This window comes from Artibeus jamaicensis, unplaced genomic scaffold (genome assembly GCF_021234435.1).
Source record: "Artibeus jamaicensis isolate MK-2021 breed Jamaican fruit bat unplaced genomic scaffold, CSHL_Jam_final contig_700, whole genome shotgun sequence".
In the NCBI taxonomy this organism is placed as follows: Eukaryota; Metazoa; Chordata; class Mammalia; order Chiroptera; family Phyllostomidae; genus Artibeus; species Artibeus jamaicensis.
In genome coordinates, this window is record NW_026521930.1 from 9,166,268 (window position 1) to 9,193,436 (window position 27,169).

The window sequence follows — 27,169 nt, forward strand, 5'->3', positions numbered from 1 at the left end:
GCCCACATACAGCAGGTGCAGTGTGGGTACCCAGGACTGCATCATGGAGCAGAACCATGTGCCAGCAGGGGTCCTGCTGCTGTGGTCACCTCCCAGCCCCACCAAGGGAAACGTGGGACGGGGAGCAGGAGGGCACTGACCTGAAGGCCGGGCAGCCAGGATGTGCCACGCAGGGTAGAGCCCACAGGATCCCGGCCCCGGATTTCCCAGGGCTGTCTGCTGACCAGTAGTGTTTTCCAAGTTCCCCCATGTACCTCGCACCAGCTTCAAGGTGGGCTGGAGGCCCTTGCTCTCAAGCCTGGACAGGGCAGGCCAGCAACCCCACAGAAAGCCCACCTTAGGGTGGGAGTGCGTAGGAGGGGATCCTGACCTGGGGATGGTGTTGGGGGTAGGTACATGGAGTTCCCTGAAGTCTTGGGGCCCTCCCAGCCATGAGGGACAGCTAACTGCCTGTATCCATGGGGTTTGGGTGAAGCCTCAGCCCTCCAGCTAGGGGCCTACACGTAGCCCTGGCCCCATCTTGGTGGCCCTGGACTCCTGCCTGGCCCTGTTGGCCTGAGATCTGGGACCTTTCTTCATATGGGATACGGCTGGCCCACCACAGGGCTCCCTGATTTCCTGATGAACCAACTGGTGCAGGTGTGGGGGTCCACCCCTGCCTGGGGGCAGCCAGGGAGACAACCAGGCCACACCACCGCCTGCATGAAGCCATAGTGCCATCTGGTGGCCACTCCGCAAATGGGCGGGAGTTCTCACTGAGTTCACTGAGGTGAACTCTTGTTCTGCACCCAGGGCCAGCGAACACAGGGTGGCTGAGGCACGTGTGCTGGGTACACAGTATGCCAGATGCACTCGCTGCTCACTGCACCCTGAGGCCCCATCCTGGGGTGGACACCCTCCTGCCAACAGGGAGATGCTTCTGGATGTGGCCCTCCAGGCAGCTTTTCCTCCCAGGACCGACTGGCTGGTGGGGGGGGGGGGGGGGGGGGGGGGCAAGAGGGTGTAGGGCCTCCCCCACCTGTCCTTCATCCAATTCCCGTTACCCTTTATCCGAGCACACAGTAGGGCTGCATGTCCTCCAGGCCCAGTCACCAAACTGACCTGAAGCTCACGTCCTTCTCTCCCCATCGCCATAGTTGGGGCTTTCTGTGTGCTGGAGTCACAGGGCTCCAGGGCAGTCTGTGGGCAGGGGAATCTGGGGTCCCCCTCACGGTCTGTGGACATCTGCCGCACTTGGCCAGAGCCCAGGCCGGGCAGCAGCTGTGAGAGGTGCACCTGTGTGTGCGACCTTGGTTTAGGTCACTAGTTGGGAGAAGCCTGGAGAAGAGCAGCAGGTAGCCTCCAGCCTCCATCTAGGGCCTCACTCGCCTCAGTTTCTTCTCTGTACCCAGAGGTGGTGTCAGGGTTCTGTCCCTGAACGCCCCGGTGATGGGGCAGGTGCAGGGCTGGGGAGGGCTCAGCACCCTGGCGGCAGTGGGGGGACAGGGTGCAGCCTCCCCTCCTGCTTCCCCTTGGCCGTCTACCAGCCTCCTGCATCAACCCTTAACTGCCTGTCCCACATGGTTCGAGCACGTCAGCATGCTGGTCATCATGCTCAACTGCGTCACCCTGGGCATGTTCCGGCCTTGCGAGGACGTCAAATGCCGCTCGGAGCGCTGCAGCATCCTGGAGGTGGGGGCCTGTGCAGGGGGGCTGGGCTGGCCCGCTTGCCTTGATGACCCTTGGGGACAGCCCTTCCCGGCATGTGGAGGGCAGAGGTCCCACTCTCAGGCCCTCCTCCTGCCAGGCCTTCGACGACTTCATCTTCGCTTTCTTCGCGGTGGAGATGGTCATTAAGATGGTCGCTCTGGGGCTGTTCGGGCAGAAGTGCTACCTGGGTGACACGTGGAACAGGCTGGACTTCTTCATCGTCATGGCGGGGTACAGCTCCATGCCACCCACAGCCCCGCTCTGCTAGGCCAGGGCTGGCCTGGGGCCGTGGCTCCTGACACAGCCTCTCGTTTGCCCAGGCCTGGCCCGGAGCCCCACCCCTCAGGCCCCACAGGTGGCTCCGGGTCCCCCAGGGCGAGGCTGGAACAGGCGCACTCTAGAGGGGTCCGGGCTGTACCTGGGAGGTGGGAGGTCAGTACGGCCTGTGTCAGGGGTGGACACTTGTCCTGGGGACCCCCATGCTAGCAGCGGCGATGGTGGGATGGACATGGGATGTCCAGGAAGGCAAGGGAGCGCCCAGTGGTGACTCGGGGTCATGCCCCTCCTGCCTCCGGACCCAGCCTGGCTGGGTGCACGGCTTGTCCAGTATGTGGTCCCCTGCTCCCCACCTGAGCCCCCCTCTGTCTCCCCCTCCCCCACAGCATGATGGAGTACTCTCTGGATGGACACAACGTGAGCCTCTCCGCCATCCGCACAGTGCGTGTGCTGCGTCCCCTCCGTGCCATCAACCGTGTGCCCAGTAAGTGACCCCCCCTCCCTGGCATGAGCAGGCTTTCAGGTCTTGCCAGCCCTGCTGAGAGCTCTCCGGGGCCTGCCGGGACACAGGACCAGGATGTCACCACCGTGCCCTGGTTTCTGGACACTGGCCCCTGGCCACTGTGGCCCCAGTACTAGAGGAGGGACTATGGTCCCTGAGCAGTTGCCACTTTTTCTGGGAAGGAGAGAGCAGACCCTGACCAAGCTGGGGTGCGGTGGGCAGGCTGTGGGGCCACCCTGAAACTCAGACTGCTCACTTGCGCAGCACTGAGGGTGATACTGGGTCATGGGGCTGCACAGGCCCTGGTGGCTTCTTCGGCCCATCAAGAGGCGTGGAGAGGCTTCTGGGAAGTTACGTGGCTGCTCACTGGGAAGATGGCTTGTCCTCACAGTCATCTGCCCACACGGGATGGCTTGGGATTTTTCGGTGTCTTCAGAGTGTTCAGCGCTGTGGCTGAGTTCGGGGAGGGGGCAGTGCCCACGTGACTGTGAGGCTGTATGTGTATACGTGGTAGGGGGGCTCTGTGTGTGCCACGTGGCTGTGTACAAAGCCTTCTGGTTGCCTGGCCTGGGTCCTGGTGGCCTCCCACCCAAGTCCAGGTTGTTAGGACTTGTGCCACGGCCCTCCCTGAGAAGTCACATACCCCCCAGGGCAGGTGCCCCTCCCCTTGGGGCCATCTACTCCACAAAAAGGCAGGTGGGTCAGGGTTGTGCTATGGGAGCCCCCCACCCACCTCCCTCCAGGGCAGGGCTCTGCTCCCCAACCCCATACCTGCTGCAACACGTCTAGGTTCCCAAGCGTGGAGGCAGACCAAGGCCCACGTTCCTGGCAAGCCCTAAGGCTGCTGCTCCTAGGCCGAAGCTAGGACCACTAGACTCACGACCTGTCCTGGGGCCTGAACAGAGCGTGGTTCTGGCCATCGTTCAAGGGGAAGAGGTTGCACCTGGCCAGCAGCCTTGTCCCCCTTGCTGTGGGCCTAACCGAGAGGCGTCATTGTCCCTCAGTGTCCGCTGGACACGTAGGGACCGGGTGCATGTTCCCTGGATAGCTGCCCTACCCATTCGTGAGCAGAGGAAGGGGCTGGGGGCGCAGGGCGCGCTCCAGAAGGTCCGGGTGCTGACTCCTACCTACCCTGCCCCTTGCAGGCATGCGCATCCTGGTCACACTGCTCCTGGACACCCTGCCTATGCTGGGGAACGTGCTCCTGCTCTGCTTCTTTGTCTTCTTCATCTTCGGCATTGTGGGCGTCCAGCTGTGGGCTGGCCTGCTGCGCAATCGCTGCTTCCTGGACAGCACCTTTGCCAGGTGCGAGGCCACACCCACCAGCAAGTCATGCCCCCTCCGCAGGCTCTTCTGAGTGGCCTGCCCCCAGCAGGCTCCGCCCCCAGGAGCTCACCCTTCCTGGAATACCTCCAGGTTGGGCCCAGGTTTCTGGCGTCTGGGTCTTTGTCTCTTTAACCTTTGTTTTTATGTCTGTTTTTGTCTCTCGTTTTCTGTGTGTCTCTGTGTCTGTATCTATTTTCTGCCCCTTTTCTTTCTCTCAATGCTTCTCTGTGTCCTCCACTGTCTCTCCCTCATCCTCCTTTCCTTCTCTCTGTCCTCGTGCCCCGCACTGGGCCTCCCGCCCCCAGGAACAACAACCTCACCTTCCTGCAGCCGTACTATCAGACAGAGGAGGGCGACGAGAACCCCTTCATCTGCTCCTCGCACCGAGACAACGGGATGCAGAAGTGCTCGCACATCCCCAGCCGCCGTGAGCTGCGCGTGGAGTGCACCCTGGGCTGGGAGGCCTATGGGCAGCCGCAGGCGGAGGGCGTGGGCGGCACCGGCCACAACGCCTGCATCAACTGGAACCAGTACTACAACGTCTGCCGCTCCGGCGACTCCAACCCCCACAACGGTGCCATCAACTTCGACAACATTGGCTACGCCTGGATCGCCATCTTCCAGGTGGGCTTCTGCTCTAGACCGCACGGCCCGTGGCCGTCATTGCGCCATCACGCTGGGTGCCAAGCGTGGGGGCCGTGAGGAGGGGTGGTGTTTACTTGCTCCGCCGGCCCCACGTCTGGACCCTGAGGGGACACGGACCCGCTGAACTGCCAGTGCTGCCCCCCCGGGGCCGGGCCGTCAGTATGTCTAGCCGCCTGCCCCCACACAGGTGATCACACTGGAGGGCTGGGTGGACATCATGTACTACGTCATGGACGCCCACTCCTTCTACAACTTCATCTACTTCATTCTGCTCATCATCGTGAGTGCCGGGCATGGGGTGGGTCCCAGTGGCAGGGCAAGGCTTCCAGGGCCGTGGGCGTTGGTGGGTGGAGGTGCCTCTGAGTTGCGACAGTTAATCTTAGATCCACGAGCTCCTCCGTGGATGTCGTGCTGGTCCCCAGGGTCCATTCGGGGGCCTGCTCGTGCCCCCAGCTCATGCCATCCCAGCCTTTACTCACCCTCCGAGGCCCCGGCGTTGGCTGAGACCCAGGGCCGCCCTCGGGCTGCTGGGCAGACAGGTGGGGCCCGTGATGGGACTTCCACGCAGTCCTCAGTGGGAGGGACGAGGAAGGTATGGGAGGACGGAAGCCAGAGTGGGTGGTAGGCGAACACGCACTTCCAGGGGGCTTCAGACCCCAGGCCCTCCCAGGTCCAGATCCTGTCCGGAAGTTGCAGGAGAGTCGGGACTCTGCACGCGACCCCCCAGGATCAGCCCTCCCCAGTGCGCGTGGCCCCAGGTGTGTCCCTCGCTTGGTGCAGCCAGGGTCAGTGAGGACCCGGCAGTGCACAGAACCGCTCGTGCACTTGTGTCAGAGGATCCTCACGAGCAGAGGACCGTTTCCCATGGTGGCCGTCACAGAGGAAGGCCTGACTGCAAAGGGCAGAATGGCCACAGTTGAGAGGGTCTCATCAAGGACAGACCTGAGGAGGAGGGGGCAGGCCTCACAGGTGGTGGGAAGGAGGGTCTCCCCATGTGTCCTCCGTCTATCCCCAAATAGATGAGAAGCACCTCCTATGTACCACCTGTCCCAGAAACTGGGCTCAGCATCGAATTAGCAGGGGTCCCACCCATCATGGGGCGCTCCTGCTGGCCTCAAAGTCACACCCTTTGCCCCCGGAATGGGCAGCACACAGTAGGACTCAGTGTTTCTTTCATCAGGGACTCAGTCACTGTTGTTTAGACACCACAGCCACTGCCCCGGCCTCCGGGGCAGATGGGTCTCCGTGTCCCCTCTTCCCCAGTTCCCTGGGGCACACAGCCTGGTGAGCAAGGCCCCGGACAGGCTGTTGGAAGGCTCAACACCGCCCGCCCGCCACAGGTGGGCTCCTTCTTCATGATCAACCTGTGCCTGGTGGTGATCGCTACGCAGTTCTCCGAGACGAAGCAGCGGGAGAACCAGCTGATGCGGGAGCAGCGCGCCCGCTACCTGTCTGACGACAGCACGCTGGCCAGCTTCTCGGAGCCGGGCAGCTGCTACGAGGAGTTGCTCAAGTACGTGGGCCACATCTGCCGCAAAGTCAAGCGGCGTGGCCTGCGCCTCTGTGCGCGCTGGCAGAGCCGCTGGTGCAAGAAGGTGGACCCCAGCAGCACCCTGCACAGCCAGGGCCCCGGGCACCAGCCTCGGCGGGCAGACAGGCAGGCAGCCTCCGTTCATCATCTGGTCTACCACCACCACCACCACCACCACCACCACTACCACTTCAGCCACGGCAGCCCCCGGCGGCCCGGCCCCGAACCAGGCGCAGGAGACGCGAGGCTGGTGCGGGCCAGAGCGCTGCCCTCACCGCCCTTGGCCAGCCCCGGACCCCTGGACACCGAGTCGGTGCACAGCGTGTACCACGCAGACTGCCACGTTGAGGGGCCTCAGGGGAGGTCCCAGGGGGTGCAAGCTACAGCCACTGCCACAGGCCTCAAGCTGGCCATGGGCCTGGGCACCATGAATTACCCCACCATCCTGCCTTCAGCAGCTGGTGGCGGCAAAGGCGGTGCCAGCCCCGGGCCCAAGGGAAAGCGGGCCAGCAGGCCACCAGGAGCTGGAGGGCACAGCTCCCTCAGCCTGAGCAGCCACGACCCCTATGAGAAGATCCAGCATTTGGTTGGGGAATATGGTAAGGACCCCAGCTTCGCCCTGCTGGGACTGGGATGGGACCCAGACATGGCCCCACCTGTGTGCCTTCCAGGGAGGCCCTGCTCTTTTTTCTTTTCACCTTGGAAGAGGGGAGGGCCGTGGGTACCTTGCACTCTGACTCAGCAGGGGGGAGACAGAATTGGGTACCCCTTCTGTCCACCCTGTAGTAGCCTCAAGCAGCCATTGGCTTAGTGGACACATGGATGTGAGGATTCTGAAGCTGGCAGAGTATTGCCCCCACTTGGCCCTGAGGGGGATTGTCTGTCTGTGTTCATGGCCTGGACCTTCTCCTGAGGAGGAGTCGGACCCCTTCTGGGTGCAGAGACTGAGGCAGGGGGATGGGGAGGAGTCAAGGTTACAGTGCCTTTAAGGGTTAGGGAGGGGGACCAGTTGCCCCTCACCATTCCCCCACCCCGGGGCCTCTGCTTCAGGCCCCTCAGACTTGTGGTTGAAGGAGAGACACTGGGCCCCGTGCAGGTTGTAAGGCCCCCCCAAGCGGTGTATGCAAGTGTCCAGACCATGGTGCCCCTGGGACAGATAGGGTGTGTGCTGGGGCCATCATGCATGTCCTCATGCCCCGGGCCCAGGTTGTGAGGGGCCCTGGCCATGTGGGCCCCTGAGTACGAGTGAGTCTAATCCACAGCTTCGGATGCATAGTGTGCCCGGGCCCCAGAAACTGAGCGTGAGGAAACAGCGCCCAGTGCTCCTCAGCCACTCCCACGCCTGATCCGTGGTAGAGTGGTGATGGGTGACACATGTCAGGTTACATGCAGCAATGAAGTTAATTTCACCTACTTAACATGGCTGCTAGAGAGTAGCTCACGTCACATTTCTGGACGGTGACATCGTAGGACAGATGAGCTGCTCTGCTCCTCTGTGTCCCTGCCCCTGTACGTGAGCAGAGCACACCTATACAGGGTGTGCATCAGTGTGCAGGGTATGCACACACGTGGCTGGATGTGCCTGTGAGTGTGCCCAGGGGTGTGTATGACCCCGGGTGCGAGTGTGCCCAGGTGTGCATGCTCACCCTGCACCACCCTCCGTGTGGGCACGGGTCCCAGACACTCACAGGTATGACTGCTGCGTGGCCTGATCCTGCCTGTGCCCTTCGCCACTTAGGACTGGGCCAGGCCCCCAGCCACCTGTCGGGCCTGAGTGTGCCCTGCCCCCTGCCCAGCCCCCCGTCGGGCACGCTGACCTGCGAGCTGAAGGACTGTCCATACTGCGCCAGCGCCCTGGGAGACCCTGAGTGGGAGTTCAGCGACTCCGAGAGCGCAGGCTCCGAAGGCAACGCGGTCTACGAGTTCACGCAGGACCTGCGGCATGGGGACCGCCGCGACCCCATGCAGCTGACCCCGGCAACAGACACGCTGGCCCAGGGCGCTGTGCGGAGGCGGGCACAGACGCAAGTGGCCACCGGCCAGCGAGGCGGGCTCATCCGCGGGTGGGCCGCCCTCAGCGGCAAGCTGCGCCGGATCGTGGACAGCAAGTACTTCAACCGCGGCATCATGGCGGCCATCCTCACCAACACACTGAGCATGGGCATCGAGTACCATGAGCAGGTGGGTGGGCACAGGGACACTTGCCCTCGGTGTGAGTCGGGACCGTCGTCATGGCCCCTGGGGAGCACATTCCTTGTGCGTCTCAAGGTTTCAGCCTCTTGGGGACCCGCAGTGGGGTCGTGGAGGTTGGGCAATGGGTGATGTTGGAGCCAGATGATTTTTATCAGTTACTCAACGAATGCTCATCTTTCCTCCTTGGGCTGGGTCTCTGCTGAGTGTCGAACGTGGAGACAGCACGGCTCCTGCCACGAGGGTCTCTCCATCTGGGGAGGCGGGTTGCGACTATCAAAGACCCAGAGGCAGCCAGGGGGCTGAGGGTGTTTACCAGGTCATGGCGGCTTTTCTCAGGAGGGAAACCCCAGACCTGTTCTTGCAGAGAGAGGCCACCCTTGCCTGAGCCAGACCTACTGGCAGCACCTGCTGGGGAGCCCCTGGGTGGAGTAGCCCCGGGAGGAGCTCCTACCTGTCAGTCTGTTTAAATCAGTGAAGCCATTTTCTTTCACCCTGGAGCAGTTTAGGAAAAATAAGGCAGTGTCAGCGGAAGGCAGGCCCTCCGTGGGAGGTTCTTTCTGTGAGGGGGAAGACCCAGGGCAGGGACAGCAGCTGACCTCAAGAGACCCCTGGTATGGAAGAGCCTGCGCCACGTGGCACACACACACAGGCACACAGTCATACATGTCCACACATACACATACGCAAGGTTCGTGCGTGCAGATGTGGGCATGTGTACAGATATGTGGGTGGCCGTGTGTGTGTCCACCACATGCAGTATGTTTGCAGGCAGCATGCACACAGGTCACACTGGAACAGGCACGTGCATGTGAGCACATGCGGGCAGATTAGAATGTCCCCAGTGAGGATGGGCCTCGGGGGTCTTCTGCTGGCCAGGAAGGGTCAGGCCTCTGGAGACCAGAGCGGCTTTCGGAGGCACCACCCTTGGTGTCTGCGCCCCCAGCATGATCCACAGCACAGGCACTCTAGGCCCTGTTCCCACGGCCTGTCCTTCGGGGCCCAGGCCCCAGTTCTCACATAGGCCTGGGCAAGTCAGGGACAGCGATGGTAGGAGGCCGATGGGCCAGGGTCCTGCTGGAAGGGACACCACGGTGGCCTGGCTTCCTTCTGCAGACAGCAGCCAGTTAGGTTCTCGAGGTGCCTACTGCAGTCTCTGGGCCTTTGGCTCGTTGACGCAGCCATACCTGCTCCCCGTAAGCAGGGACAGTGACTCTTCTCCCCTGGTGGTCCCTCTGCTGCCCACAGCCGGATGAGCTGACCAATGCCCTGGAGATCAGCAACATCGTGTTCACCAGCATGTTCGCCCTGGAGATGCTGCTGAAGCTGCTGGCCTGCGGCCCGCTGGGCTACATCCGGAATCCTTACAACATTTTTGACAGTATCATTGTGGTCATCAGGTAGGTCCCTCCTCCCACCCTGGCCATTAGGTCCTGGGAGGCTCCAGTGTCAGGGAGCAGAGCCCCCATCGGAGGGAGAGGCACTGCTGGCCTGTCTTCTGGCGGGTGACAGAGACGGGAGTCCAGTCGAGCTCCCACACTGGGTCCGAGCCCCTCCTGACAGGCACTGTGGGGCATGCACAGTTAGGCCAGCTACAGGTTTCTAGAATCTATTGGAGCTGTTTCCTGCAGGAATAGAATAGGTGTTCAGTGGCCCATCAACCTCCTGGCTGGTCTCTGCTTATGCCTCGGCCCTTGCAAGGAATGCCAGCTCACCTCTGGGGTGTCTGTTGCAGCAAAATCCATACAGAAGGGAGCAGGCAAATCTGGGAGAAGTGCCTTCTCCAGGAGTAAGTGGGGCCCTTGCAAGTCAGAGAGTCCCTGCCCTGGCAGGTAGGGGTTTGAGCAAGAATGGACAAGCTAGGCACGGCTGTGAAAGGTGCAGGACAGGGAAGCTCTCAATCGAGAAGCTTCTGTTGGGGCCAAAGCCAGGTATGGCAGCTGGTTAGGTGGCTTTGGAGATGTTGCTGCAGTCCCTCAGCCCCCTGGGTGCCCTGGTGCAGCCAGACCTGCTGCTCATCATGGGGTTGAGTACAGGCCACAGTGGCTCCCAGGCTGGCATTCCTGCTTCCAGGAAGAGGAAGTCCAGAGTCAGGGTAGGTGGGGAGATCCGCAGTCAGAGAACAGCACCTCCTGACCCTCGGCCTGGCCCACAGCGTCTGGGAGATCATTGGGCAGGCGGATGGTGGCCTGTCAGTGCTGCGGACCTTCCGGCTGCTGCGGGTGCTAAAGTTGGTGCGCTTCATGCCCGCACTGCGGCGCCAGCTGGTGGTGCTCATGAAGACCATGGACAACGTGGCCACCTTCTGCATGCTGCTCATGCTCTTCATCTTCATCTTCAGGTGGGCCCTGCCCCCCGCAGAGGAGGACCCCTTCCTACTATGCTGGCTTTGGGGCCCTGGGCCATAGGGGCAGCCAGGAGCCTCAGAGGTTCCACAGGGGCTCAGTCGCTGGTTCCTTCGTCCTAACAGAACTGAGTGGGTGCTTTCCTCATGTAGGCTTGAGGCATGTGGGGCCCCCAGCTGGGCTGCACTCTCATGGACTCACAGCCCAGTGGGGGGGCAGGGGGTGCCTCTGGATAGGTAGGTTGGGGACTGAGTAGAGGATTGGAGAATGGGTGGGGACAGCCAGGCTGGAGTTCATTTGCTGAGCACCTGCTGTGCCAGCCTGGCCATGACTCTGGCCTCCGAAAGGCTGGGGTGGAGGGCAGCCCAGGCAGGCTGAGTGAGACAGGCGTCCCAGGTCCCAGCCACTGCTTACAGCCAGAGTGGCCTCTGGTTGTCCCTTCCTCCCCTGGCCTCGGTCTTCCCACCATGGACGTGGGCGTACCAGGGGTCCAGCGGGGAGAAGCACAGAGGAGCAGCTGCTCGGTGTGCAGGTGAGCAGGCAGTGACCTGCCGCCCTGCCCTGTGTCCCTTCTCTCCCCACTCACCACACCCCTGCCTCTCACCCTCAGCATCCTGGGCATGCACCTCTTTGGCTGCAAGTTCAGCCTGAAGACAGACACCGGAGACACGGTCCCCGATAGAAAGAACTTTGACTCTTTGCTGTGGGCCATTGTCACCGTGTTCCAGGTAAAGCATGGGTGGGGACTCTTCCCTGAAATACATGTGGACAGAGGAGAGCCACAGCCTGCTCGAGTGCATGTCTTGGGCTATACGAGGCTCGAGCCACAGTAGGGACAGCGACTCCACCCCCCTGGGATGGTGGGCGTGTGTACTCGCTGGTGCAGAGCTTCTGTCCCGAGGAGTTGGCAGCATGCCCGGGGTGGGGTTGACCTCACTACCCCTCCCCTCCCCACCACGTCATCCTGGCCTCGGGGCTGGGGCCCCACGCCGCCCTCCTCCTCCAGATCCTCACCCAGGAAGACTGGAATGTCGTCCTCTACAACGGCATGGCCTCCACCTCCTCCTGGGCCGCCCTCTACTTCGTGGCCCTGATGACCTTCGGCAACTACGTGCTCTTCAACCTGCTGGTGGCCATCCTGGTGGAGGGCTTCCAGGCAGAGGTGAGGGGGACTCCCGGGGGGCGGGACCCCAGCACAGTAGGGGGGACTTGTGCACAGACTGACATGGAGAGACTTCGTCCTCCTCTCACTTTACCTGCCGGGCCCCTTGGCACACGCAGCCCCACCCCTTCGGCCTCCCTGTGGGGACCTCCACAAGGGGGCGCTCGGCACAGGTGGCCGCCAGCCAAGGGGAACCTCACACATTCCTCCTGCTCTGTGGGTCACAGGGAGACGCCAACAGATCTGATACAGACGAAGACAAGACATCCACCCACTTGGAAGAAGATTTCGACAAGTTCAGAGACCGCAGGGCCTCAGGTTTGTAAGGGGATGGTGGAGCAACACCTGCCCTGGCCTGGCAGAGAGGGGACTCCCGTGGGTGAGTCCTGTGTGGGCAGATCCCCCTTCCCGAGAGCCCTGTAGGCATGGGTGGCCCCTTCTCCTCCAGAGATGAAGATGTACTCCCTGGCCATGACTCCCAATGGGCACCTGGAGGGCCAAGGCAGCCTGCCCCCTCCTGTCATTATGCACACGGCAGCAACGCCCATGCCCACCCCCAAGAGCTCCCCCAACCTGGACACGGCCCATAGTCTCCTGGACTCACGGCGTGGCAGCAACAGCTCCGTGGACCCCCAGCTGGGGGACCAGAAGTCTCTGGTAGGTACTGTCTCCTGCTCCAGCCTCAGGGCACTTTCAGGCTCCATGCACCCAGCTCCTTAAGGGCTTCCCCAAAGATGAGGGAGGGCCTCACCCCCGTGCCTGCCCCTGCCACCCCTCGTATTTCTTCCTGTGCCCCTGGCCCTTTGCTCTCCGGGAACAGAGCGGGAGTCACTGTGTTTGTGGGAGGGGTGTAGAGACCAGACACTGAAATGTGTGTTTGATCTGTTTTCTCTGGGAAAATGCCAGGTGGAAGTTTATCTTCCAGGTTACAACAAAAGATAAAAGGTGGCAGAGCATGGTCAGAAGTAAAAACAGGAACCAGGTGGCAAAAAGGCATAAAAGCAGCACTTGAATCGTGACAGAGGCTGGGGAAGGGCTCCCTGAGTCAGGACCAGCAGTGTCCCGTGGGCACTTTCCACACAAGCCAGGAAGTACCATCCCCAGGGACATAGCCACGATGGCTTTTCAGAAGGGCCCAGGAGGGGCGGGCAGAGCCAGCCACGCTGACAAGAGAAGGGGTGAGGGGCGAGGCACAGGAAACCCTCCTGTGGTGACAGGAAGGGCTGTGCTGGCGAGCCCCGGGTGGGCCCAGCGCCTTGGCCGCAAGACGTGTTGCAGCCCTGAGGGAGGTGGGCAGGGGCGGCGTACCAGGGTTAAGTCAGCGCGTGCTAGCTGACAGGACACCGACGGAGAGAACGGGTGCCGCAGCAGGGTAAGTCCCTCGAGGAGTGTTGATTTACCTCGTAAGACAGTGGCTGAACTTCTTTTCACAAGGCCATAGTCTGCCAACTAAAAACTGATTTGGGGCCCACCCCAGAGATCAAGGTCAGCTGTGGCGGTGTCCGAGGACGGCCAGCGGCTGGTCTGGGGCTGGCTGATGGCCTGCGCCTGCCCTCCAGGAGGCCTGCCCCGTAACACTTGCCGGCTGGATCTCCTGCTCACCGTTTGTCTGCTCTACAGCTCGAGCTTGGGCATCCCCCTGGAATCGCCCTTTGCCGGCCTCTCCCTAGCAGGGTGGTCTGCACTCACAAATCCCACTCACGGGTGTTAGTGCTGGTGGTGACCCATGTATAAATCCCACCTATGGGGTGCCCTGGTGGGAAAGGCCCCTGTAGCTGGGTGCCCCAGAGCCTGGGGGGTTTTGGGGTACTTGGGGACTGGACCCCCTCTTTCCTTCCCCCTCCCCTGCAGCCCAGCCTCCGCAGTTCACCCTGTACCCACTGGGGCCCCAACAGCGCCTGGAGCAGCCGGCGCTCAAGCTGGAACAGCCTAGGTCGTGCACCCAGCCTCAAGCGCCGGAGCCAGTGCGGGGAGCGGGAGTCCCTGCTGTCTGGTGAGGGCAAGGGCAGCACGGATGAGGAGACTGAGGACGGTCGGCCCAGGGTGGGAGCCTCACCCTGTTCGCGGGCCACCCCACTGCGGCGTGCCGAGTCCCTGGACCACCATGGCACTCGGGACGTGCAGCCCCTGGGGCCAGCCACTCTGCTGCCCACCAAGCTCCATGACTGCAATGGGCAGATGCTGGCCCTGCCCAGCGAGTTCTTCCTGCGAATAGACAGTCACAAGGAGGACCTGGCCGACTTCGACGATGACGTGGAGGATGTGAGTGAGCTGGTTCCCAGAGCAGACCCTGCACATCATGCACAGGGGGCAATCTCAAGAGAAAGGGGGGGAAGTGGACAAGCTGAGCAGGATGCGGCCTAGGTGATGCACCTCAGTTGATCCCTAGAGAGCAGGAATGGGATTGGCCCCAGGGCCGGCCCCACCTCTAGCTAAGGGCAGTTCTGAGCCCTGAGTGTTCAGCCACAGGTGTGGGAGGAGAGGAGGGCAGGGCCACCTTCTCGGAGAGGCACTCACTCCATTCCCCAGGCCAGCCCCACAGGCAGAGGGCTGTTGGGCATGGGGGTCTCTCTGAGTGGGAGTCTGAGAACGTTCATTCACCTGGCCCCATGGATGCCAGCCTGGGTCACTCGCCCTATGCCTGTGTGGGGAGGATGAGCTGGGGCAACTGGGACCCCAAGGGTGGAGGGGCAGGGCTGGGAGAGTCCGGGGTGGGCCTGAGAGTCTGCCCCCTCTCCCCAGAGCTGTTGCTCACGCCTGCGCAAGGTGCTGGAGCCCTATAAGCCTCAGTGGTGTCGGAGCCGTGAGTCCTGGGCACTGTACCTTTTTTCCCCACAGAACAGGTAAGCGGTGCCTGGGCGGGAGAAACACTCCCCTTTTCGGTCCTCAAGTGCCCTGGCAGTCGGGGAGCTCCCGGGGCCCCGGGGTCTCCCACCTGCCCTCTGAGGACTGAGGCAAAGCGAGGGCTTCGGCAGCGCTGTCCCCGACCCTCACCCAGCACCCTCGGCCTCCCAGGTTCCGCGCCTCCTGCCAGAAAACCATCGCTCATAAGATGTTTGATCACATTGTCCTGGTTTTCATCTTCCTCAACTGCATCACCATTGCCCTGGAGAGGCCAGACATCGACCCAGGGAGCACCGTGAGGCCCCCTTTTCCTTCTGGGGAGGGGCAGGGTCTCCTGGGTGCAGCCGGCCCCTCCCACCACCCTGTCTCTGCAGGAACGTGTCTTCCTCAGCGTCTCCAACTACATCTTCACGGCAATCTTCGTGGCTGAGATGATGGTGAAGGTACCCGCATGTCCGGGAGAGACCTAGGGTCTGTCCTCTGGCCTCACACCCCCCGCCCCACCCAGCGGTCCCACCTGCTGTGCCCCTGTCCCCTGCCCCGTCTGCTGCTGCACCTCAGACCTGGGCTCGTCCTCTGCACTCGGACAGGTGGTGGCCCTAGGCCTGGTCTCCGGTGAACACGCCTACCTGCAGAGCAGCTGGAACGTGCTGGATGGCCTGCTGGTCCTTGTGTCTCTCGTCGACATCATCGTGGCCATGGCCTCCGCCGGCGGGGCCAAGATCCTCGGCATCCTGCGTGTGTTGCGCCTGTTACGGACGCTCCGGCCTCTGAGGTGGGCAGGGGGCTGGGGGCTGGGCCTGGGAGGACCAGGAGGAGAGCCAGCCAGCAGGGAGGCAGAGACAAATGGGGCGGAGGCGGGGCTGGGCTTTGGCAGCATCACTGCATGGGCAGCACCCTCTGCACAGTGGCCGCCCCCTTGGCCTGCCCAACAGCAGGCCCCTCTGCCCTGTGCAGGGTCATCAGCCGTGCTCCTGGCCTCAAGCTGGTGGTGGAGACCCTGATATCGTCCCTTAGGCCCATCGGCAACATTGTCCTCATCTGCTGCGCCTTCTTCATCATCTTCGGCATCCTGGGGGTGCAGGTGGGCAGCCCCGCTTGTCCGTGGGTGTCTGTGCGAGAGACAGTGGCCTGTGGTCCATAGCCACTGGGCAGCCCCAGGAAGGGCCCGGCCTCGCCCCTCACCCTGCTGCCCAGGAGGCCCCTCGTGGGGGCTGGTGGACTGGGGGGCACAGGGTCGACACTCTGGATGACCGCCTGCCCCGTCAGCTCTTCAAGGGCAAGTTCTACTACTGCGAGGGCGCTGATACCAGGAACATATCTACCAGGGCGGAGTGTCGGGCAGCCCACTATCGCTGGGTGCGGCGCAAGTACAACTTCGACAACCTGGGCCAGGTGGGCAGGGCGAGGGTGGGCGGGAGGGGAGGGCAAAGGAGCAGGGCCGGACTTGGAGTGCCGGAGGTCTGCACCCCAGCTGATCCTCAATGGCCTCGTCCTAGTCTCCTGACAGAAGAGAAGGGCGGGACCGCAGGGCTCAGGGGCTTGGGGGCGGAGCTGTGGGGGAGGCCTGGGGAGTGTCTGGGCAGCAGGCAGTGAGGGGTAACCGCCCTTGCTGTGGCCCCACAGGCGCTGATGTCCCTGTTCGTGCTGTCCTCCAAGGACGGCTGGGTGAACATCATGTATGACGGGCTGGACGCCGTGGGCATAGACCAGCAGGTGCGGACAGGCAGTGGGCAGCCGGGCCCTCCACGAGGACCCTTTGCGTATCCTCTGGATCCTCTTAAAGAACCACCTCCAAGATTTCATCTGTGATCTGAGAACTTTCAGACAGTTCCATGTCGTGGGGCCCCTTCTCTGGCCCTGCAGGCTACAGCATCTCAGAGCCCTGGGGGGTATGGCTGTCCCTGGGCAGGACCCTCGGGCAGTGGAGACCCACACATCCTCATGTATTGCAGCCGGTGCCCAACCACAACCCCTGGATGCTGCTCTACTTCATCTCCTTCCTGCTCATTGTCAGTTTCTTCGTGCTCAACATGTTTGTGGGTGTCGTGGTGGAGAATTTCCACAAGTGCCGGCAGCACCAGGAAGCTGAGGAGGCTCGGCGGCGTGAGGAGAAGCGGCAGCGACGCCTGGAAAGGAAGCGCAGGAGTAAGGCACTCCTGGTGGTGGTGGGTCGGTGTCTGCGTGCCCGTGGTAAGGCAGCGGGCTGGCAAGGCAGCGGGAGCCAGCCGAGCGACAGGCTTTGAGGCTGGGTCCCGTGTGCACTTGTGGGCAGTGGGCACCCAAAGCCCCCTACCTGGCGCTGCTCCCGTCGGCCTCCCAGCCCTGGCTTCACCGAATGGCTCTGCACTCTGCCCACCTTGCCTGGGCCTACACGGTGGCTGGGCCCTCAAGGAGGGGCCAGGCAGAGGAGGGCAGCTGCAGCAAGAGGCAGGGGGGCCCTGCCAAGCGGCCTAGGAGATGAATGAGACTCCCATTTCTCTCCCCCATCACTGTTGAGGAGGGCTCACCCCATGCATTCTCATGCCATGGGGTGGGAAACAAGCCAAGCTGTCTGAGACAGAGAAAGGGACTTAGGGAGGCCCTACCCAGCTTGGGAGCAAGGAGGGCTTCCTGCAGGAGAGAGCTGCTGAGTGTCCTGCCCACTGCGGCCAGCTCAGACCATCTCCTTGTCTTTCCAGGCACTTTGCCCAACCCAGGTACCTGCCCCCCACCCCGCATGCGTAAGCCCCTTGCTTCTGCCAGCCCCTGCATGGGGCTGCAGGCTGGCCTGGCCTCCACTCCCTGCCACTGCCATGTGGAAGGGCGAGCATCACAGGTGGATGCCAGGCCTGCTGGGGTCTGCTGCAGGGTGGGCATGGGAGAGCCAGGGTTGGGCACCAGGCATCAGTGGGAAGAGGGCTTGTCCACTCGCCTGCCTGGTGTCCACGCCGCTGCTTGCAAGCTCACGTGTGACCCTCCGCCCGGCTTGTGTGCCTGTCTGCGTCCCTGCCCTGCTCTGAGATGCCTGTCATTCCATGGACGCTCCATGTCTTCAGTGCTGGCTTGGCCCTGCTGGCCACCAGCCCCCTTGGCTGCACGAGCTAAGCCTCCCTCTTTAGTGACTGCATGCCAGACCTAGGAGCATGAGAGTCCCAGGTCAGGGTCAGTCGCATTGGCCCTGCCCTCCCAGGCCCTGGGACAGCAGCCTCAGCTCTCACCCTCTGGCTCACAACCGCGCATGATTCTGTGGCTGAGGCAGGTCCTCGTGCAGTGGTGGCAGCTGTGTCCTCACCCAGTGGGAGCTCGGTGGGCACTGATAGGCCCTACAGAGGTTACTGCAGGGAGAGCATTAGGTGCAGACAGGCCAGTTGGTGAATGCATGACCTTCCAGATGATGGCCCTCAGACGGACCAGAAGCCTGGCAACCCCCAAACAAGAGGCAGTGGTCACTGGCCCCTTGGAGGACTAGGGCAGGAGGGATGCTGGGCAGGTAGTCAGAGGGTAGCTCGTGCCCAGACTGGGAGACGGTGGGAGGGGAGAAAGCTCCCGTCTGCCCACCCCTCATCATCTCGGTGTCTCTGAACACTGGTGCCAGCCCACTAGAGCACCTGAAGTCCCAGGCGTGGGAGCCCCTCACAGGGCAGGCTCTGAGCAGGGCCCCACGGCAGAGCCAAGTGCAGTCTCAGCTTCCAGGCCCAGTCCTGGGGCTGCTCTGAGGCCAGGGCCCCTGAAGCCAAGGGACGGGGCAGGTGGCCTGCCCCAGAGGCCCACTCACACCTCCTCCCTGCCTCGTCCATCATGCAGCAGGAGCCAGATTTACAGGGAGCCGCTTCTTACCCAGAATAGACCCCCCTTCCTAAGAGAAATCCCCTCTCCCACCATCCTAACAACCCTTCCCACCTGAGCCTGGGGCTCCCCCCCAGCCCCACCCCTATCATCTAGCTCTGGTCACAGGCGCCCTCTCCCTGCAGAGGCCCAGCGCCGGCCCTACTACGCCGACTACTCGCCCACCCGCCGCTCCATCCACTCGCTGTGCACCAGCCACTACCTCGACCTTTTCATCACCTTCATCATCGGGGTCAACGTCATCACCATGTCCATGGAGCACTACAACCAGCCCAAGGTGGGGCTCGGGTGGGAAGCCCTGCCCACCCTGTCTCCAGGACCAGTGTGGGAGATGAGCCCCGGGAGGGCCATGGGCGAGGTCCGGCACCCAGTGGGTGGCCTGAATCAGGAGGTGCTACCCCAAGAACCGGGGCAGGGGGATCTTAAATCTGCAGGCCTGGGTGAGCCCTCACTGGGGTTTAGTCCTCCTTTTAACATCAACTGAAACTCTCAGGATCACCCGATCCCCAGAGGGCCCTCCCTACCGGGGAGTGGCTCCATCTTGAAACTGGCTGTTGAAGTGTCCATGAGCCCAGCCGCTTGGGCTGTGGATTTCACAGTGCAGGAAAAAGCCAGACAGGGCTGACAGGAGACAGGAGGGCAAAAATGTTTGGCTTTTTATTTCGCTTCAATTACATCTGCATCGCCATCATTTCATTAAAGAAAGGACACCCCCCGCCTCCCACCACGGGAAGGGAGGGGTCTCAGGGCATCAGAGCCCTGAAGTCTGAACCCACTCAACTGTTTGGGAAGCACTGGCTGGCCTGCCCCAGGCTGGGGGTGGGGCCCGGTTAAGGCAGGGCCCGGAGTCTGGGCTCGAAGGGGCGGGCTCCTCTCACCTAAGGGCTGTTCTCTAAGTGCTGCAATGGCCAGTCCAGGGGACGCCTTCCAGACCTGGTGCAGGCAGGCCCACACAGACCTGTCCTCGGCCTGCAGGCCCTCAAATTGGTGGGGAGAGACGGGGCAGGGTGACCAGGATCCAGGCTCCGGAGGGCCGAGTGCCATGGTAGAGGGAGGAGGAGCAGGGGCAGTCTAGGCAGGGTGGCCTCCGCAGCCTGATGCTCTGCCCCCAGTCGCTGGACGAGGCCCTCAAATATTGCAACTACGTGTTCACCATTGTGTTCGTCTTTGAGGCTGTGCTGAAGCTGGTGGCATTTGGGTTCCGGAGATTCTTCAAGGACAGGTATGCGGGGTGGGCTACCTGGCACCGTGAAGGACCCGTGGAGCTCTTGGGGAGGGGCCGGTGAGAGCCACAGCCTTCCTCTCGAGTGGTCCCAGCCTTCTGTCTGCAGAGGTGATGGTGCTGAGCAGAGGTGTGGGATGCGCCCCGTGGGTGCCACCAGGGTGCTCCCAGGGCCATAGGGAGGGGATGCCTCTCACTCTGAAGGGTGGCGAGCAGGGAAAGGAAGCAGCACGGCACTGAGCCCAGCCGGCCACCCAGGTGGAACCAGCTGGACCTGGCCATCGTGCTGCTGTCCATCATGGGCATCACGCTGGAGGAGATCGAGATGAGCGCTGCCCTGCCCATCAACCCCACCATCATTCGCATCATGCGCGTGCTTCGCATCGCCCGAGGTAGACACCCAAAGGGGCCCCAGGACTGCCGTAACCTTCCTCAGTGCACCCCAGGGCCTCAGCGGGTGGCCGTGCTGGTGGCAGGACTGGAAGGGACAGGCTGGTCCTGGGGCCCGGCCAGCTGGGGGGGGTCAGACTGGCCCGGTCCCCCGTCTGTCTCTAACACTCAGCTTTTGGCCCTAGTGCTGAAGCTGCTCAAGATGGCCACAGGCATGCGGGCCCTGCTGGACACAGTGGTTCAAGCCCTGCCCCAGGTAGCTGTACAGCTGCCCCGGGCGGGCACTGCGGACGCCACCGAGGGGATGAGGCTGCAGGGAGGGCCTCGCTCACTGTCCTTCATTCGGTCATTCGCGGGGTCGTTGGCACTTGTGAAAACCACATTGACCACCCCTGTGTGTGCAGGGGATAATGGCCGTCCTGGGAGGGAGATGGCCGTCTGCCTTCCGGGCCTCGGTCCTTCTGGGGAAGATAGAACCACTGCCCACCCTCCGTCCAGTGCTGGGCATGGTGGGATTTGGGCAGAGAGCAAAGAAGGTAGCCAAGGCGGGCTTGTCTGAGTTCCAAAGACCCCTCCCAAGGCTCAGGTGTTGGCTGAAGACCTTTTGGAGCCAATTCAGGCCCCGTGTTCTCACTTCCTGTCTACAGTCCCCACCCTGATCCTTTTGTGGCCACTTGAGCTGGAAGAAGCCCTCTGCCTCGTCTGGGCAGTATCCAGTTTTTCTGCCAGCCCATCCTGTTCAGCCGTGTGTCAGTTGGCCCACGGTTCTAACCCTGTCAGCCAGCCACCCACCCATGTGTCCGTCTGTCCACTTTCTAGCCAGCACTCATGCCACAGCCACGTGCCCACCTGACACCACCTACTCACCTGTGCGCCTACCTGTCCACGCCCCCACGGACCACGTGCCCAGCAGCCCTCATGTGCACCCCCCTTCCACCAGCCCCACCTCCCCCTTACCAGCATCCCTCAGCCCTGAGTTGCAGTCCCCAAGGTCCTTTGTGCCTGCCCAGTGTCTGGAAGTAACAGGAGGGGAGGGAGGCCTAGGCCGTGGGGGGCACGTGAAGACAAGGCGCCCCGTCTGGAGGGCAGCACCAGGAGGAGGGGTCGGTGAGGTTCGGAGCAGAGCCTCGGACAGAGGTCACTCAGCCTGCAGAGCTTGGCTTTGGCCTTCCTGTGGGGAACCCGAGGCCGGAGGCCAGCCCTACACAGTCCGTCAGAGCTGCCTGGGCCCTGGAGGTAGTGGGGGCCCTGGGTGCAGAGTGGGGGTGAGAGGCCAAGGAGGGACCTTGAGCACTGAAGCATAAGCAGGACAAGGAGCCCCCAGGCACCATGGGAGCTCCAGGGCCAGCTGGCAGGGGAGGGTGAAGAACAAAGCTTCACGGCCAGCTCTGGGAACTTGGCCTTCTGCCAGGGGTAAGGGTGGCTGGGAGGGCCCCAGGCGCTGAGTGCACAGCAGGCAGGATTGAGGCCTGACCTGGTTCTGCTTCTCTCCTGTGTAGGTAGGGAACCTCGGCCTACTTTTCATGCTCCTGTTTTTTATCTATGCTGCCCTGGGAGTGGAGCTGTTCGGGAGGCTCGGTGAGTGCGGGCCAGGAAAGTGCAGCCTCACCCACACACACATGGCCCACAGGCAGCTGGGGACACTGTCTGGGTGTGGCAGGGCCCCTTCGCTACCAGAGGCGAATGTGACTGGGCTCAGGTAGGAGCATCTGCGCACACACAGAAGTGTGGGGCCACACCTGTGATGCGCACACACACACTGCCAGATGTGCCCGTGGACCCGCACGCGTACCCGGGCCCCGGTGAGGAAGGCGGAGCCACACACATGGCACACACAGTGCCCCGGCGTGCACCTGGCCTCTGGGGCCAAATGCCACGACGTGTCCTTTTTCATGGTTGCCCAGGATTTCCTTGAGCCAGTTGGACAGAGGGTAGGAGGGGCCCTGCCCGGCAGCCTGGTTCTTACAAGGTGCCCCTCCCTTCCCTGCCAAGTCTTCTGCACACTTGGTGCTACTGAACACTCAGTGGTTCCAGGAGCCACCAGTGGGCCTGCCTGTGAGGGGGCCGAGGTGGTAGTTTGGGGCCTACCCAGAGGGGCCCCAGGAAGCAGTCAGTGCACCTCCCGGTGCTGAGCCAGAGCCAGCTGGCCCCGAGGGCTTGGCCTGCCCCATCTAAAAAGCCCTAGATCTAGAACAAGCAGGGCTTTCAGCAGCCCGCAGGTGCCAACCTGCCAGGGATGCCCAGGTTAGGCCTCTGCCCAGCGCCCAGAAGAGCGTGACTGCCCTGGGGCAGGGGCAGGGCCTCCCAGGCCCACGGGCGCCCTGCCCCCGCAGTGCAGCTGACCACCAGGGTCTCTGCCCTGCAGAGTGCAGCGAGGACAACCCGTGCGAGGGCCTGAGCAGGCATGCCACCTTCTCCAACTTCGGCATGGCCTTTCTCACGCTGTTCCGCGTGTCCACGGGGGACAACTGGAACGGGATCATGAAGGTACCAGCCTGGGCCAGGTGGGCGGACAGGCGAGGTCGGCCCGCGCCCCCTGCAGCCACCTCTTCGCCCACAGGACACTCTGAGGGAGTGTGCGCGTGAGGACAAGCACTGCCTGACCTACCTGCCGGCCATCTCGCCCATCTACTTTGTGACCTTCGTGCTGGTGGCCCAGTTTGTGCTGGTCAACGTGGTGGTGGCCGTGCTCATGAAGCACCTGGAGGAGAGCAACAAGGAGGCCCGTGAGGACGCCGAGCTGGATGCCGAGCTGGAGCTGGAGCTGGCACAAGGGTCCCCCGCTGGTCCCAGGCCCACAGCCCCGCAGGGCCCAGGGGCTGGGCCCGATGCTCCCAGCGTCCTGGTTGCGCGAAAGGTGTCCGTGTCCAGGATGCTGTCACTGCCCAATGACAGCTACATGTTCCGGCCCGTGGCACCGGCCTCGGCCCCTCACCCGCACCCGCTGCAGGAGGTGGAAATGGAGACCTACGTGGGCACCGCCGCCTCCGGTATGGCCCATGGCGGCAGCTAGAGGACTTGGGCAGGGGGGAGGCCGTAGGCAGGAGGACTCGGGCAGGTGGGAGGACGCAGGGCAGGCGACAGCTGCCTGGTTTAGACACCTTCCTGCCCCAGGCTTGGTCACCCTTGAGCACTCACCACCTGTGGAGTCCTGCGCCTCCCTCCAGGTCTCGTCAGCTTCGTCCTCCCCTGCCAGGGGCAGCAACACCCTCCTGCCCCTGCCCCCTCGGGGCACAGCTCGCTCCCCCAGCTTTAGCCACCTGCTCTGCAGACAGGTAGGAGAAGCGCCCTGCAGGGCCTCAGGCGTTTCCTCTCCCCGTTAAAGCTTCGGTGACAGGGACACTGAGGAAAGGGGGCGCCACGCTGGGCGGGTGGGAGGCAAGGTTGCCTCAGCCTCGCCCTGTATCAGCAGGGTTTCCAGGTTTCCCTGACTCTCAGGCTCCAGTTCTCCAGTCCTCACGGTCCCTCCCCATCATGACCTGTATGGATGGTGGGCACCCGCATGCAGGGTAGTCCCCCAGGGTGGTGTGGGTAGGGCTGTAACATCCATACCAGGGGCGCTCAGCCCTGCCTCACCCAGGGCCCCACCCTCAAGGGGCTGAGTGCCTATGGGCCCAGGTGGGGAGGGGTCTCTGGCCCCAGCCGCTGGTTGGGCTCTGCCTGGTCTCACCTGACCCCGTGCCCTTGCAGGAGGTCCTGCACACCAACTCCCTGGAAACACAGAATGACGGCCCTGCAGACTGCAGCCTGAGCCTGGGGGAGCCCGGCGGGAAGACCCCCTCGAGGCACGTGTCCCTGGCGGACCCCCTGCAGTCCCCACCCCTCTCCCCGAGGCTCACCAGCGTCCGTACCCGAAAGCACACTTCTGGACAGCGCTGCATCTCCGGTCAGCCACTAGCCTCGGGTGGGGAGGAGACAGAGGCCCCAGACCCAGCCGATGAGGAGGTCTGCCACATCACCAGCTCAGCCCGGAGCCCCTCGCCTGAAGCCCACGGGGTGGCGGGTGGCGAGCCAGACCTGCGCAGGCTCTACGGTGTGGACACCCAGGGCTTCCTGGACCAGCCCAGCCTGGCAGACCTGCACCGGCAGCACTCAGTGGAGCCAGGCGGAGGGGACAGCCACTCAGAGACTGGCGAGGGGAAGGTTCAAGGCTTAGAGGCTGAACCAACCCTGGGGGCACGCAGGAAAAAGAAGATGAGCCCCCCTTGCATCTCTGTAGACCCCCCCACGGAGGACGAGGGTGCAGCCTGGCCCCCTGCAGCAGAGGGCGGCAGTACCACCCTGCGGCGGAGAACCCCATCCTGTGAGCCCATGGAGGGCGTGGGGGTAGACCCTGCCACCAAGGGGGAACGGTGGGGCCCGGTCTCCTGCCGTGGGGAGCACCTGACCGTCCCCAGCTTTGCCTCTGAGTCGCTGGCTCCTGGCCCCGGCGGGGACATGTTCTTGGACAGTGGCCACAGGGTGGCCCAGGGACCCAGAGCTTCCTCAGGGGTCTCATCTCCTGCTGAACCCCACAAAATAGAGTCTCCTGTGTCCTCTATCAACCCCCCAGAGAAAGGGCAGGGGCTATACCTCAAAGTCCCCCAGAGCCCCCCAAAGAAAGCAGGACCCCCTTCAGCCAATCCCACAGGGGGTGACAGTGTGAACGAGCCTGTGTAGCTGGGGGCATGATGCCACACAGGCTTGGCACTGGGGTTGGGATGTACTTGTTGGGGTGGTGGCCCCGGGCAGGGCCCTGCATGGACCCCATGTTGGGCCACACCTGGGGCCGAGGAGCCAGGAAGATACTCGCCCAGAGAGGGGGAGGCAGGTGCTCTTCTGGGCAAAGGGGAACAAGGGTAGCTCCCTGGATTGCAGGCCTCCGCCCACCCATTCAGGCCTGGGTTTTCCCGAGTCCCTCCGCTGTGGTCTGAGACTGCTGGCAGCCCAGGTGGCAGGCAGTCCCTGAACGAGAGCTGTGTTCATGGGACCAGGACCAGAAAGTGACCAAAAGGAGAAAGGCAGAGGTTGCCCGGCACATCGCGTCTTCACGTCCACTTGTTTTTATAGGGAACACACGCGGGGGCCGCTCGGCCTCTGAGGAGGCCCCTGCAGCCAAGCTTCACCACCACCCACAGTCTGAGCCCCCGTCATTTGTCCCAGCCCTCATCGCTGTCACTCCATCTCCCCTTCCAGGCCCCCCCCCCACCATCCTGTCCAGAAAACACCCGTTGACTCTGGCCTCTCTGAAACACCAAGTTGCCAGGGAGTGGGAGCCATGCAATAAGACCCGCCCCCAGTGCCCATGCCTCCCAAAGCCATCCCAGGGTCTGGGAGGAGCCATTCCCACTGAAGTCTCTTTGTTTCATTGTTTCTTTTATAAATTCAGGTTAAATGTTGCAATAATCTGATGCAGAAAATTCAGCTCAAAGGGAAGGAGGACAGAGCAAAGCAGAATAAATACTAACTTATTTAAGGAACAAGTTGGATGACAATCTGAATCAGTCCCTCACGAGTGGGTGGCACAGCTGGGCGATGACGGCTGACACAGCAGGGTTGCAGGGCCCCCCTCCCAGCATCCGTCCCCCAGTGTTTCGTGGCCTCCCCTCAGGCAGACCCACACACTGAAAGTTCTTCAGCAGGAGGAGGTGAGCATGTCACAGCAGTGCGTCCACATGGTGTCATTCACGTGCTGGAGAAGCCATATCTGACCACGTGGGCGGGAAGTTGTTTTGCCAGCTCTCCTGACAGGGATGGGGGAGGGACCCTCACAGGGAGCTGGGCAGTCGGCCTAGGGCTACGAAGTGCACCCCACTCTAGCAGTCTCCCTGCCCTGAGGTCTTCAACCCCGAGGCCCTGACCCTGGACCTTGCCCGATGCTGGCTTCTCAGGGACCAAGCTTCCCCTGCAGCCCCATGAGCCTCTTGTCCTTGAAACCTGGTCTTGAATTTCACAGGAGAGTCCTTCCTCAAGGCCCGGACTGCGTTTGGCAGAGACATCTCAAGCCACCCTCACGAGCCCCCCCACCCCCACTGTCCCTGTTGCCACATCCCTTCCCCAGTCCCGTGTCGCCACCAAGGAGGAAATGGACACAGAGCCGTTCAGTCCCAGGCAGCCCTTCCTAATGTCCTCTGTCAGGCCAGGGCCAGATGGCCGTGCTGATTAGAGGCCTGGGTGGGGCCAGGGCTTTCCTACCCAGAACCTGCTCAGCTGCAAATCACAGGCCTGACTCGGAGGTCCCTCTGTGTGCACCATGCCCTCCTGCAGGCAGGGGCAGAGGTTCCCGGGGTTGAGAGTGAGGGCACGGCTTCTCGGGGTGCAGACTCGTCTCCCCTCCACCTGTGGCCTGGAACCATGATCCAAAGTGTGTGTGCCACGATTTTCCTAACCGTGAACAGGGTGACAGTGGCTTTGTCTCAGGGGATGCAGTGGACCCATTGTAGAAACATGCCTGGGAGGGTGCTCCTCCAGGAAGGGGAGGGGCCCTTTCTGTCCATCTTGCAGGCATGGAGTTGGAGCCCAGGCCAGCCCTCCCAGGCGCTAGAAGGCTTCGTGTCTCCGGGGGGTGGGCTGGGGGAGTGGGTCTAGAGTAACACAGGTTCACTGCCTTCTGGACCCCCAGTGCCCTCCTTGGTCCCAACGAGAGGATGTCAGGGCCCGCAACTGTCCCAGTTCAGTTGACCTGGGCACTGAAGCCCTTCTCTCCCCACCTGCACCTGTCATGTGGCCCCTGGGAGCACCCTCAGGGTTCCAGGCCTGCTGTCACACAACAAATTCTGAGGGCCATCCATGTGGTCCCATCAGGGACTCTGGGACTGGACTGGTTTCTGCCCATTTTGCAGGAGAACACAGGGAGGGGCGTCGTGCCCCACACTGCCTGCCTCTCCTGGCCCTGGGGGGACGGGCCGCCTGCAGCCCCATGAACATGGGCCTCGTGGGCCCACCCAGGAGGACCCTGGGGGCACAGAGGGAGGGCTGTCCCCTCACAGCCACACTGGCTCAGCAGAAGGGCAGCTTGACCCTGATAAGCCAGCACTCACTTTATCTGTGACTTGCCACTGGCTGAGCTGGCAGATTTCCTGGAGATCCGGGGACCAGATGAGGGGAGGCTGGGGGTGGCCAGCCTCCTCCCTGCTTGCTGGTTGGGGGGGTGGGTCTCAGCCCCAGGCCCTGCCCATCTATCTTCCTCCCACACCTACTGGAGGAGGCTGGCGGCTTCTTGTCCCTCACTGTCCTCCAG

General features: G+C 62.8%; 1 protein-coding gene across 1 annotated transcript; it reads left to right on the forward strand.

Moving 5' to 3' along the window:
* The first annotated feature begins 1,578 nt into the window (after positions 1–1,578).
* CACNA1H (calcium voltage-gated channel subunit alpha1 H) lies at positions 1,579–25,371 on the forward strand. The gene is made up of 33 exons (XM_053671785.1): positions 1,579–1,671; positions 1,787–1,920; positions 2,352–2,449; positions 3,613–3,772; positions 4,099–4,417; positions 4,626–4,718; positions 5,779–6,568; positions 7,708–8,150; positions 9,408–9,559; positions 10,315–10,500; positions 11,115–11,232; positions 11,511–11,666; positions 11,894–11,984; positions 12,115–12,323; positions 13,518–13,928; positions 14,409–14,509; positions 14,682–14,805; positions 14,885–14,953; positions 15,101–15,285; positions 15,468–15,594; positions 15,780–15,905; positions 16,137–16,226; positions 16,466–16,658; positions 17,192–17,209; positions 18,464–18,615; positions 19,451–19,560; positions 19,819–19,952; positions 20,136–20,206; positions 21,450–21,528; positions 22,316–22,437; positions 22,511–22,940; positions 23,065–23,225; positions 23,641–25,371. Exons 1-33 carry the CDS (start codon positions 1,579–1,581, stop codon positions 24,607–24,609), a joined length of 6,714 nt encoding a protein of 2,237 aa, XP_053527760.1. The 3' UTR covers positions 24,610–25,371.
* Positions 25,372–27,169: the final 1,798 nt, after the last annotated feature.